Source organism: Rhipicephalus sanguineus, chromosome 6 (genome assembly GCF_013339695.2).
Source record: "Rhipicephalus sanguineus isolate Rsan-2018 chromosome 6, BIME_Rsan_1.4, whole genome shotgun sequence".
Lineage (NCBI taxonomy): Eukaryota > Metazoa > Arthropoda > Arachnida > Ixodida > Ixodidae > Rhipicephalus > Rhipicephalus sanguineus.
Window position 1 is genome coordinate 157,128,768 of NC_051181.1, and position 13,931 is coordinate 157,142,698.

Sequence of the window (13,931 nt, forward strand, 5' to 3'; positions counted from 1 at the left end):
AAGAAATATGGGCGAGGAAGAGATCGTCTTTGATCTTGGAGTGGTTTAGGGGCCCTTCGATGGGCTTCTCGTGAGAGCGCACGCTTGCGCCTGTGCTCTTCTTAGCGTGGCTTAAAGGGACTGATTTATACACTTCGATGATGTGGTTTCCTCGAGATTTGTCTGCGCCGACAGCCGATGTTCGCACTTGTGTTGACGCTTCGATACTTCTCGGGTCGGGACCATTGCGCAGAGGCAGACAGCGCAGCTGACCAATCAGCTGGTGCGGATTCACCGCCACCTGGCCGGCGTGTGCGTGGCGGCTAACATGGCCGTGCTCAAGTTCTCGCTTCCTCCAAGGCATTCGGACCTGGATGACAGCTGCATCGACGAGGAGCAAATCAACTACGCGCAGGTACGCTACTAAATTATAACGGCCAGAAAAGACGGTACGCAATGGCTAGAAGGTATGATTGAAGGGGACTACATTTAACTCGCGTTTTATTCGAAGAAAGTTAGAATATCGATATGCGGGAAATTGCAGCAACAACTAGAATCTGCGGGACACCGTAACCTAATTAAGCACAACACTACGTGAATGGCATCGTTAGAGAAATTCCATATGTATATGTACAAGCATTTTAGACAACACGTTTAGGGCCATGGAGGAAGGCAGCAGCGCCCATTGCGTATCTCGCAGTCAATTGGCGCGTCCATCTTGTATCCTGAAGGCTTCTATCCTGAAGGCTTCTATCCTGAAGGCTTCTATCCTGAAGGATAGAAGAAAAAGTAGCCTTCGCGGGAGAATGGACGGTGCTTGCCAAAAAAAACCGGTCGTGAAGTTATCAGGGACCCTCGCGACGGTTTAAGCGCGTTATCTCGTTAGCTGCAGAAGGCAAAAAATGCCCGATGAGGCTGAGCCCGTTCCTGCGCCGAGATTGCTGCACGGCTGTAAGGTGTAGCAATAACTTTCGACGCCATTTTGTAGGGTACTTCACAAAGTTTCAATCTGAAAATTCAGAGCCCTTGCACTACTGTGAAGATTGAAGCCCGCGAAGCCAGTGGCCGTGGCTGCACGTTCTGCGGCAGGGGCTTCACATCGTTTTCACGCCCATTCGCGCTTCGGTGCGCGACGGCGCTACTTGAATTCCCGCTCTTCTTCCTGCGAGCGATAGCGAGTCCAAAGGGCAACTGCTGATAACCGCGCTAGCGCGATCTTTACTAGACAGAGGGGCACAACGATTGGTGTGATGTGCTACCGACGAGTATCGCGACACTTGTGAAAGAGGCATCGGTGGTGGCGAAGGGGCAAGGGCACCTGTGGTTAGAGGGCGAGGGGCGCCCTAAGTTATTCTTCTACGCGCCGTTTTGTCCGCGGACGCGATCCGCCAGAACCTAGCCATAGTAGCTTGGCTGTAAGAACAGTACTTGGACTAATCAAACGAGCCGGCACTTTTTCTTACTCTGTCAAAAAATGCGGTTTTGTTCATGAGTGCTTGGGTAGTGAGATTGATAATATAGCACTGATAGCAAGGTGACATCGATCACCGACCAGGTGCGTAAGACAGCAAAACGCGTGGCGATATGGAGTTGACGTGCAGGATTGCCCAATTTCAGGTCTGCACGTGGGAAGGAAACGTCGAGTACGACACTGTATCGTCCGCCGTGCGTTCTAAGAAGCACAACGACGTTCTGACGTACGAGAACGAGTACAGCCTCGAGACAAAGGTGAGCGTTGCATTTTTCACTTTGTGATCATACTCGTCGTAACATTCAACATGCGCGGAGCGACGATGACGATGGTGTAGACGCGCTAACGTATACGTACAGTCAGCCACAAAAGTTTACGGACCACGAGAGCGCGTGCCAAACTGGCTGTCCGCGCCACCTAGCTGTACCCCATCTACCATCGACCGCAGCGCTGGGCCGGAAACGGTTGTTCGTGTTATTCACTGGTATATCAATTTTTTGCTGCCGCGCAGCACATTGTTAGTGCGTTGTTTTCACGCAAAGCGCTTATCTGCGGAATGAGCGTCACACTTCTGCTTTGATAGCAGACTCAAAGCTACCACGGTGTGCTTCGAACGGTGTGCCGTTGAGTAGATATCACTTTGCGAGGAATACTGCGGCTGATAACAGTTATGCTGATAGACTGCTCTGGAAACAGAAGCACGTAGCTATGGCTGCCGAACAGTGCGTCGCGTTAAAAAGTGAAAGGTGGAAAATATTCGTGCCCATTGGGAAAATAGCCAGGCCATTGACTAAGAGATGGATGGGTCTGGGCGTAGCACTGCTGTCGTTCGTCGCTTACGTAGCGGAAATGTCGCGAAGAGGCTCTTAGCCACGCGCTCGTGGGGTCCGTAAATTGTTGTGGTTGACTACAAAATATGCGCTAACTTAGAGCATTTTAATTGTCTTCGTTTTAGCTACACCCGACGTCTGCTACGCTACCTTGAACGTTTGACGTTTTTATATCGTTGAAACGGCAGCACAACTGGGAAAGAGACAAGAGCCACAAAAACAGGACAGTGATTCCATTTTGTTTCTCTGTCTTCTCCGTTCTATACTTGTGCTGCGTTTTATAACCAAGTATGAACCAACTCATGGAAATCGACGTTTCACTACATTTTTGTTCCGGTGTTGATACTTTTAGCTAACCTCTGAACATCTTTCATTTGTAGCCGACAGCAAATCACCCTTGTGACTTTTCTAATATTCACAAAAATGCGCACTTTCAGTACTCCTCTGTCTGCAATGAACATGCGTCTTAAAACATCGTCAGACATTAGCGCTACTAAGCGCAGTGATAGCGAAATTTTATGAACAGCTGGGAACCAGTGTGAGTATAAATACTTTATCAGTACGTGCTAATAAATTAGTATTTATCTTTAGTTTATATTAAGTAAGTTGAAACAGGCGTAGCTCAATGTCCGTTCTACCACGTTCTGTGAACACCCGCAGGCCCGGTCCTACCTGTCCTACACACCGCTAGGCTGCGTTGCGGCGTTCAACGCGGACTACGAGGATCCACGTGGCACGTGCCGGCAGCCCTTCTCGCGCCTGGCAGCGCTTGACAACGTGCTTGGTAAGATGCCCGTTCACGGCTATGTATTTGCGTTGCGATCCCGGATATGCAGGCGATGTCTGACCAAGTAGATTCGGCTGCAGCTCGAGTTTCTCAATTCAGTTTAAAAGGGCCCTGCAACACTTTTCCAAGTAACCATCGAATGGCTTCATTAAATTAGTTTATTACCTCACGAATCGACCCCCGCAAAAATTTTTAGAATCCGTCTAGTACGAGTGGAGTTACAAAGATTTGTCGCACGCTGTAACTGCTTTCTCTCTCCTCTCGTCCCGACGAGCGCGCTCGAAGCTATGCAGGGAGGAATGGCGCTGGGGAAAGAAGTTACGTCATGCGCGCGTCGTGACCTTGAGCACTTTTTTTTCTTTCGAACGCGCGCCTTACGTTTAGTGCGAACGCGGACACGGGGCGGGCTCCAAATCAGCCAATGGCCGTGAATTTGGGTATATGACGCGGTTGTTTGGGTATATGGCATCACTTCTAAAAAGAAGAAAGGATTTCTAGCTGACTTTGAGAATTCATTGTAAATTCTGGGCCGCGTGCTGCGCTATAAACTTTGGCTCGCGTGTTCTCGGGAACCTCGACTATCGATCGGCAGCGTTGTCAGACCACGCTGAAAAAGTGTTGCAGGGTCCCTTTAAGTGCGTGCAACGCAGCTAGTGCTCTTTCACTAGGCAACCCCTCAGTCAACATTTATACTGAGTTTTAATATATGCTTGCGCATGAAGGGGAGTTGTAAAAAGGTCGTACACATCGGCATACAATGCCGTTTTATTCATTGGTTATCCGAACTGGTTCTGCAGAAACTATCTGCAAGGCGGTGAACCATTTGTTTAAAAGTTGGCTTTCACCTAGCTTTATGCAGCACAAAGTTACGAAGCCCTTACAAGTTGCGAAAAAATGAAGGTTTGCGTTTCTTTGCTTATAGCGGCGGCTCATTTTCAAGTAGATGACAACTTTTTCATTAATAAATATTTTGCAAATGTACATTTAAATTTCTTGTGTACATCAGCGCAACAAGCTCACGTAAGCTGCGATGTAGGACACTGTAAGACCGTTTAAGACCCTCAATCAATGGGCGAGGTGGGACGTAACTTCTTTCTATTTTTAAGTTTGTGCAGATTTTGCCGACGCAGTCATTGTCATTTAAATATTTTTCTGAATATTTGTGATTTCGTGAATACTGTCACAATTTATAATAAAACACGCACCTGTTCGTACTACAGGTACAATAAAGAAATTTTTATTCATCCGCAGAGGCACTGGAATTTGAAGTTTATTCAGGAATCCTGTTTACTCGAAATAGTTTGAGCAGTTTTCTAAATATCAATGGTTCCTAGCCTAGAGTTTGTGACAGGAGTGGGGCGGGGTACTCAGGGTGTCGCAGACAAACTGGTGTTTTTAATTTTGTTTCTTAATATCGTAATTGAAAAAGAAAGTTAAGCGCGCAGATAGGAAGAGAGCAGTTTGCACTAAAGTTGATTCCCTTGGAAGAGCGTATCCTTGGGCATGTTGGTAATTCATGTTTCACTTTTTGAGCGCACAAAAGAACAAGGACGAAAAAAACGACGCGGGCACAGCGCTGACTTCCAACATAAGCTTTATTTTCTACAGTGGTACATATCGCTCAAAAAGTGAAACTTGATTCCCTTCATTTGCGTCTGTGCGCGCACGGCCTACGTGAATCGCTACCGACTACTTCAACTTTCTGTCATTCTCGTGTAGTGTTAGTTTGAAGTCTAGCTTTGCTCTATCTCCTTCGTGTACACGTCTCTGCTTCCTTTCTGCAGGCAAACGGAATCGTTCGCTAGCAGCAGTGCCTGGGACATCGTACAGAGGTAATGCGCAACTCTGGTCAAGAACCGTTTCCGTGTCTCTCACAACGGAAGGCGAACCCTGAGACTCTTTCCGATTGGCGCAGGCATACTGGTTTGCGTCCCCTCGTCAACACAGCGTGCCACTGTCGACTTCCCGTTCTCCCAGTGTGACGTCTTTGTGGACGGCGAAGTGGAGTACCTCTACAACAACGTCATCAAAAGCAGCAGCTACAGTAAGAAGGCCACTTTCATGCAATGTGCACAACTGCCCTGTGCAATTTCAATAATTCCACATCTTTGCGAAAAATTCTTATGGAAATATATGGAAAATGTATGGATTTCGTAAAGAAACGTGTGGAATGATTGCATTGGCATAACGAACGTTTCAGTAGGGTGGGCGCGCTGTGAGCCTTTCATGCGTTTAAAAACGAACAGACTTTGAATTAATTGCTGCTTTGGGCATTGAGAACGGCCAATTTAGTTCAGTGGACAAACGATACCATTAAAGGCAAGTCATAATATGACACAAAAGTGAACTGTTAAACTTGATCCACTGTGCGGCCTTGAAATATTAAAAAAAAAATTAGCACACTATGCAACGTAGGCCGCACAGCAATGTCCTTATTAAATAAAATTTAATAATTATTCATTGATATACAAGAACAGAGAACGATACCTCTACTTTGAACATGTTTCCAATTACTTATAGAATACATTTTAATGAAAAAAAGTCTTAACTAGACTAGCTAGCCGCCGGGTTGGCTCAGTGGTTACGGTGCTCGGCTGCTGACCCGAAAGACGCGGATTCGAATCCGGCCGCGGCGGTCTCATTTCAGTGGAGGCTAAATGCCAGAGGACCGCGTACTTAGATTTAGGTGCACGTTAAAGAACATCAGATGGTCAAAATTTTTGGAGCCGTCCACTACAGCGTCCCTCATAATCATATGGTGGTTTTGGGACGTAAAACCCCTACATCTAAAACCCCTATTTTCAGCAACGTGCTAATTACGTGCTCATTCTTTTCCGGCTAATAAAGAAAGCATGCGAAATAATAAAAATAACACGTGTCTACACTCCCACCCGCAAAAGGTGGGAGCGTAGTCTTGACTTGCTACCTCACAGTAATCCTGTTTGAGGGCGCTGCTTCCTGATGCGCGCTGGAATCTAGTCACGTGTCATTTTTCAGATTTCCGGGCTTTCTTTATTAGCTAAAAAAAGCGAGCACTCAATTAGTACGTTGTTGAAAATAGCGCAGATAGATGTCATTTGAACATGCCTACATATGCCTCATTGACATTTTAATGATTAGGTGAGTACTCGAGTTAGAAAACATAGTTAGCATTAATTAACTAAACCTCATTAACGAAAAAATTGTAGTGGCTACTACAGTATACTGGGAACAATATGCACTAGGTGGGCTCTGCGTAACGACCTTGCTCTTTTTTAAAATCGTGCTGCGTGATATTTGGGAGACCCTGTGTATCGGTGCCACGCTCGTATCGACCGCATTTTCTACTAAAGGAACGATTAATGAGAACTTTATATAATAAATTGAGGGCTGGATTGTATGTATGCCAAGTATATAGCTGTTTTCTAGAATGGTGGGCGTTCTTTGTCGGCGCTCGTCCGATTGCTCTGGTTATAGGCGCAGTCGCGTGGACGTCTTGTATGACACTGTGCTGGCGTTAGTCTTAGCGTTCTTTTTTTTTTTTAACCTTTCAGAAGCGAACCTGCAAGGCCGGCTGCTAGACGCAAAGCTCAACTGGACGTGCTTTGTGGTATCGCTCGATGCTAGCAAAGTATTGAACAATCTTCCGGACAGCGCAGTAGCGAGGGAGAAAATAATCTCCTTCATCACAAACTGGCTTTCCACTGAAGGCCTCTGCGGACTGGCGGTGAAAGAAACGGCGAGCATGCAGCCCGTCAAAGGCCTCGCCAAGTTTCTTCGAGTAGGTTCGCTGACGTTGGCGATTTCTGCGTTTACGCGAACTGGTAGGAAGCTAAGACCTCTGCTTTTACCAACCACTCTTCCTCCGTACAATTGTGCAGTGTTGACTCACCGACGCAGTACTGCTCTTGTGCGGTGGCGCCGTTGCCGTGCCAAAGTAATGCCAGCACTCGGCTGCATCGCTATTTTCAGTGTTACTAACAGCATGAATACCCTTTCGTGCCTAGAGCGACAGAAAGTTGAGCTAGTTGACATGGATTCTTGAAAAATGTAAACGTGCAGACATAGACGCAAGAGAAGAAATCAAGATCGGCGTTTATGTTGTCTTGATATATTTACTTGTGCCTGTTTCTGAACGCCTACCTATTCTTTTATCATGAACCCTTTCATGCTACCAGAAAAATTCGTGCGCGTCCTACTGGGAGCCACTGAATTTCCCAAAGTTGTTCCTCTGAGAAGAGATAGGGAAATACTGCATAAAATATGAATGCATCGCGTTGCACTGGGTCAGCCACTTTCGTTTCTCTTTCCTGAAACGTTAAAGCTGAAAACTAGGCTAGTTGGTTTGGTTTGTTTGACAACTTAGAACCGCTAAAAATAAGCAATACACAAATACAGGATGGGCTATGAAGAGCAACTTATCTTACGTAACACAAGTAGTGCCAATAAACAAAGAAAAAAAAACGAAGAACCAAAACATTTTTGTCTTTTCTTCTCATCACCACTTATCGCGCACGTAGACCGCGCAGCCTCTGGTAACGATAATGGTATTATTTATTATAGGTAGGTGGGCGGAACACTTCAGCAATCAATGATTGCTCCCTTAGGTGGTCCGCCTATCTAACACTAGCGTAGAGTCACTTGTAGATCTGGTGTTTGATCATTTGTAGCAAATACAGTGCACGCCCCAATCGAAGTCGCGTACCGCAGACGGTGACGCTTCACGATCAGTCTGGCCGCTCGCAACCGCGAACCGGCCGTGGACGTTCCAACGAATGCATGCTACGTAGGCGCGTGTAAAGTTCAGCCTACCGCCGCGAGTTGAGAAGCACGAGTTACTTGCCAAGGTTCGAGCAGTGGCAAGCAAAGCCCCTTCGCAGGAAAAAGACCGTTGTCTTTCGGAGGGTCTCGATTGCCTCATGCGCACTCGTGACGAATTGCAGGAAGCACGAAAGGATTGTTTCCGGCCGGTGGTGGACCATTTCCGTCGAAATGGTTTAACGCTACTACAGTCGGACAAACAGGGAGGGTTCGTAGTTCAGCGCACAAACTGCTTCAATGAAAGGGCCTGTAGAGCGATGGAAAAACACTTCAAACCCGTTTCAGTGAAACCGAGCCAAGTAAAACGGAACGCAGTGAGACTGCTTGAGAAGTGCAACCAAGAAAGTTTAGCTAAAGCAGCGACAAAGTGCAGTAACGACCGGCTCCAAGTCTTTTTCACGGCGAAGACTCATAAGGTGGACTGCCCACTGAGAGCAATTGTGACAGAAAGCGGATCCTGGCAAAAAAACTGTAAGCACCTTCCTTCAGCGTCATCTGAACTCCTTGAAGCCAGCGGACCCGTTCGCCCTCCGAAATTCCGCGGACTTGGTTGACGTGCTAAGGGAAGGCCTAACTGGAGTGAACAGTGCGTTTTCCTTGGACATAGAGGACCTTTATTACTCAATTCCGCACGACGAATTGTACATAGCGGTACGCGAAGTGATTGAACTCAGTGGAGTTGTTCGCTTTCAGAACCAAGTAGGCATGAGCGTTGGCGCATTTTTTGAGGTGCTGTCCTGTTACTTGGAATCCACCCTGGTCGAGTTTAAGGGTAGTGTGTTTTTACAAAAGAAAGGGATATGTATTGGGTCAAGTGTTGCGCCGATTTTATGTAGCATATTCCTGGCCAAAATTGACAACCTCATTTGCGCTTCTTTGGACAACGAACATGTTATCCGTGTGTTTAGGTATGTGGACGACTTTCTGGTTTTTATAAGGCTTTTGCCAGGAGAAAAAGTGGACAGTGTTGCAGAGGGTATTTTATCTGTTTTTAAGGATTGTTCTCGAGGTTTAAATTTTACCTGCGAACTACCACTCGACAATGCCATAAGGTTTCTTGACTTACAACTAATGTTTCATGACAATGACCATGTTTGCTGGATCTTTTCGCCCCGAACAAAAAAAGCACTACTGCCATATGAATCCAACCAGTCGAAGTTGGTCAAGAGGAGCGTAGCGCTCGGTCGCCTCATGGACGCGGTGCAAAAGAGCTGCTCCCATCGCATGGCCTGTAGCCTGAAGGAGCAGGTCGAGAGGTTGATGGCTGCGGGTTTCCCTTTCTCGGTCATTAGGTCTGTTGCGGAAGTTGGGTTGAAAAAAGTGAAGGGGCTTAAAGTTAGGAACCCTACCGAGAAAATGAAGGATTTTGAAGTGATACCTTACATACATAAGGTTTCTCACAACATAAAGAAAGTGGCTGGAAAGCAAGGAGTCAGCGTGGTTTTTTCCGCACCATGCAAATTGGCAGGCTTGTGTGCGAGAATAGGCATCGATGGGAAAAGGAAAGAGGCCTGTCAAGTCAAGCACATGAAACCCTTTGTTGAGTGCAGGACTGGTGTTGTTTACTGCGTTCCACTAGCATGTGGCAAAGTTTATATTGGGCAAACGGGAAGATGTATAAATAAGCGGCTGCAAGAACATAATACATCCTTGAGCGGGGACTTGGGAAGCAATCTGGCTGTTCATTGCCGCAGGTGCATGAAATGCAAATCCAGTAAGCCGATGTTCGATCGCACGACCATTTTGGGCAGGGGAAAGACAAGATATTCGCGGGAGATTTTAGAAGCGTTTCACATTGTGAATCATAAAGATAATTGTGTCAGCGATACGTCCTTGTCACTGACGTCGAAAGAGCGTGCCTACTTAGCGTAAATATTAAGTTGAAGTGTCACGTGTCGTGAGAAGTGATGGCAATGCGCATGTGTGAGAAGCCTTGTGTGGCAATGCAATTTCCAATAAAGCACAGTTGAAAGTCCAGCGTTCGTCCGTGTGTAACGCCTTCTTCTTGTGTACGTGTTTTCAGTGTTTTCGCTGGTACCCATTTTTCAAGTTAAATATCTTTGACAGAAATCTGGCTGGCTGGATGAATTAATTCAAGATGCTGAACTGGTATCATTCTCACGTCGGGTATATCTGAAACTGTGGCTGGTGTCATTTCAGCATCTATAATACGTAGGCTTATGTGTGTGTCAGCTTCCACTCTCTCTCGAAACGCGGCTTCTTTAAAAAAGAAAAGGCGTAGAGCGTTATGTTTTAAATTTAAACCATTTTCGCGTCACGCACGCGCTATCCAGTTCTTAGGGTTGCTTTGACTATTTACGCGACATGCTTAGATTCTGTTGCCGCTTTTAATTGCTTTTTCAAGTTTATTTTTGTATCTAACTTATTCGCAAATCCTATTATTTCTTCACGGCTATTCGTTTTCATTATTTTAATTTTATTTTACCTGTAGCACTCGCTGTTCGGCTTTGCCATTTACTTTTTTATGCCATCTACACATACTTCTATCCTCGCGTACCTGCTTCGTCGGGCGCATGGTATAAGAGTGGTCAGGCGCAGTGAGATTATATTTATCTTGTCTCTTTCCTTCTTTTTTTTGCTGGGGGGAAGAGTTGAAAGCATTGACTTTCCTGGTTCTGTCAAAATTTCTGCAGTAAAAATGGGTGTTGGTGTAAGCCAGTCTGAGTGCCTGACACGGACATCGAGGTTTTGTTGCGATTATGACTCTATCAAAATCAATTAACATGTTAACCGATATGCCCATTAATAATTATCAATATGAGTTAATCGGTCTAGTGGACCTTCTATTGGGTTTAATGTACCCACACAGGCACACTTCCATTGTACTTTCATTGAAGAGGAACAAACGGAAAAATGCTTTTGTTTGATGCATCTGTTGAGAGACAGCGCTTTTTGACTGCAAGCAGGTCCGCGATCCGTTTACTTTTCATACTTTGCAGTTCAAATGCAGTAGAGGGCAATACTCATCTGTGGATTAACTGTCCAGAGCCACGTTAGCGCGTCAGCAACTCCAGGTGCGCTCTCTTTGTCTTGCAGGAACTCTCCAACGAGTTTAGCGAACGAGACCCAAGACCAGTTCTCATTTTACTCGTCTCTGCATTTGAACCGGAGAGCAGGCTCAAGGAACTTTCAGAGTGAGCTTGATATTTATTCGCTTGATGTTGCTGCATACTTACTATTTGTTACTTAGTGGTCATATAATGTCCTTGATTGTCGTATCATTAATACATCACTTCCGGGGATGTAACCAACAGGCAGTGAAGCCAAGGAAAGTGTATGGGGACATTATTAGCAGTCTTTTACTGTAATGTAACAATTATGACATCAATGGAAAGGAATTAAAGTGGATGAAAAAGCAACTTGGCGCCGGTGGGGACCGAACCTACAACCTTGGGATAACGCGGTCGATGCTCTACCAGTTGAGCTACGGTGGCGGTCGCTTTCTCGTCCACTTGCTGGGCATTTCTGTGCGTGTAATCTAGGGAGTGTTAGCCAGTTCCGCTTGTAGCATTGAGTGTGGAGCACTCTTCTTTATCAGCAGGCGTCAGGTGCCATGTCATCTTTCTGTGAGGTGGCAGCTTACCAGTAAACCGTCGCATACGGCCTAAGGGCATCAAGTCTGCCGGAACGGGTCCCTCGTTATGAATTAACGAAAGAAGGGAAATTCTCCTGCTGATACACTGATACGCTACTACATCGCTTTCTTTCCCGAAACGAAAGATTCCCCTTCTTTCGTCCCGGACATGTATGCGATGTAGTAGCGTATCAGTGTGTTAGCATCTGTGTCAATGGCATTGATTTTATGGTATAACAAGAATTGCGCACCAAGCAAGACGACAACTTTGCTCAAAATGTGCATTCCTCACCTACGTTCCCTAATCCTGCGCATAGGAAACCGTTCAGCAAGATTATGTTAAAATTTATTGTGGTAAACTCTTGACAAATAAGTCTTACACCTGTTAAATGTTCCGCTTGGTTAGGTATCCTGACTTTCTGGTCCTTACAAACGAAGTGCCGAATGAATCTAAAGACTGCAAGCTTCACGGCACCATGACCGCGACGACAGATGTGGCACTGAAGCTTTCAATGGTAAGTAGGCTTTGTTCTGCTTCATTCATGGGACTGACGCGCAAGCTTGTTTACAGAGTCTCTGTAGACAAGCCCAATACAGAGTCTCTGTATAGAATTCCAATTATCCCTTGAAACAAAATCTTTATAAATTAGCTTCGTGTGTAGCGTTCACTGACCGAAAAAAAAAGTTGATTATATATATAGAACGGCCTGATCCTCGAAACATACATAGTGCGTGAGGCTCTAGCGGAACCCTCGCTACACGTACATGTACAGGTGCGATGACAAGAAACGCGAACAGAGTGGCGCGCTCTTTTCTTCGCGCTATGACATTGGTGGCAATAAAAAGAGTGGTCCTTGATTGTGTCGTAGGTGATTTTAGTAGATTTTTATTACCATCTAGGCTACAACCGCTTGAAAAGAAATGCGAAACATCGGGTTGTCTGTCATGCGCTTTACCCGCAATGTCTGCGCTGAAGTCACAGAGCGTACGAAGGTCGCTTCGCTCGCTACAGCGGCCGCGTTTGCGAAAGGAGCGCGCTGTTCAAACAGAAATAAGTAACAACTGCGACAGTTAGTTCGCGCTCGTCCTGTGTGTACCTGTTCGTTCGTTTCGTGCGTCCTGCTTTACGTTTGAGCAGTGCGCTTCAAGTGTCGAGCTGTGACGCATGATAGTTCGCGCTCGTCCTGTGTGTGTTCTTTTCGTGCGTCCTTTGCACTTGAGCGACGCGCTAGAAATTTCGAGCTGGTTTCCGTTCTTCGCGTTACATTCCAATTTGTTGTTATCGCATTCATTGCTACGCCGTTGCGGCGAAACTGTGACTTTTTTTTTTCTTTCTGTCCCTCTGTCTATTTCTCTCTTCTTTCTTTCTGTCTTTTCCTTTCTCTCCCTCTCTGTTTGTCTGTTTCTTTCTCTCCCTTCTCTTCTGTTTATATGTTCTGTGCTTCTCTTTTGTTTTCTTCAGACGGCACACGCATTGAAGAAACGGCTACATTGCACATACATCGTGTCAGCCTCAATGGGTGTGCTGGCCACAGGTCTTATTATCCGCCAAATATCTAGGCGGTACAGAAAAAATGCGCTATAACTATCCTCATTCCCCGAAAGTGCGTCGCCAAGAGCAAACTGTATTTACTTATAGTCAATCCTAAGAAGAAGAGGACTAGAGGCCGTTCATGATGATGAGTGTTTTCTGGTCACACAAAACGAAGAGCTTAAAGAGCTCCGCTGTTAAATTCTTACATTTAACAAGGGGCTTTACGTGTGATCCAATGCAGAATAACATTTGCAAATATCAAGCACGCAATTTTATATTTTAATGAGCGCGAACACCGAGCTTTCATATCGAGATTTGTTGACCCTCACTAAAACTAAATCTGTAGTCATCGCTCAGAGTACATAGACCTTTTTCAAGCACACGAGCGCCACCAACGGGCGCGCAAGCGCTCATGGGAAAAGTGTGTACGCGGCGGCCGTCGCCGCACAGAGCGCGCGGGCCTCACGCTTTAGCTTTCCGCTTACGCCGTGCCAGCACTTGTCAGATCAAGCGAATGCGACAAGGTGTAACATATTACTGCGTAAATCAGTCGTGAACTTGTGATGTGTTTAACTACGACGGCCTCTCTACGATTTACATCTGTCTAGTGTTCCCGCGTGCCACTGTCGGACCACCTGAGCGGTTCCGAAGTGTCATCATCATCATCATCATCATCATTATTATTATTATTATTATTATTATTATTATTATTATTATTATTATTATTATTATTATTATTATTATTATTATTATTATTATTATTATTATTGGCGCCAGCATGCCCTACGGCATAAATTAAACAAAAAGATACAACTAGGTTTCCTAGACGAATTCCGCGTGCGCTCATTACAATTCGTGAATTGATTCGAAATCAACGCCCACCGACACTGTTGACGAGCACAATGTCAGGCTCTAATGTTTAAAGATTGCGCGAG

At 45.7% G+C, this 13,931-nt stretch overlaps 1 protein-coding gene across 1 annotated transcript in view; it reads left to right on the plus strand.

Moving 5' to 3' along the window:
- Positions 1-221: 221 nt before the first annotated feature.
- LOC125759045 (uncharacterized) overlaps positions 222-13,931 on the plus strand; it is a 35,028-nt gene continuing 21,318 nt past the window's right edge. Inside the window, exons 1-8 of the mRNA XM_049417258.1 lie at positions 222-394; positions 1,597-1,707; positions 2,941-3,064; positions 4,852-4,899; positions 4,983-5,111; positions 6,601-6,827; positions 10,925-11,022; positions 11,869-11,977. Coding sequence (XP_049273215.1) covers positions 308-394; positions 1,597-1,707; positions 2,941-3,064; positions 4,852-4,899; positions 4,983-5,111; positions 6,601-6,827; positions 10,925-11,022; positions 11,869-11,977 — 933 coding nt within the window. The 5' untranslated portion in view covers positions 222-307. The remainder of the gene's footprint in view (positions 395-1,596; positions 1,708-2,940; positions 3,065-4,851; positions 4,900-4,982; positions 5,112-6,600; positions 6,828-10,924; positions 11,023-11,868; positions 11,978-13,931) is intronic.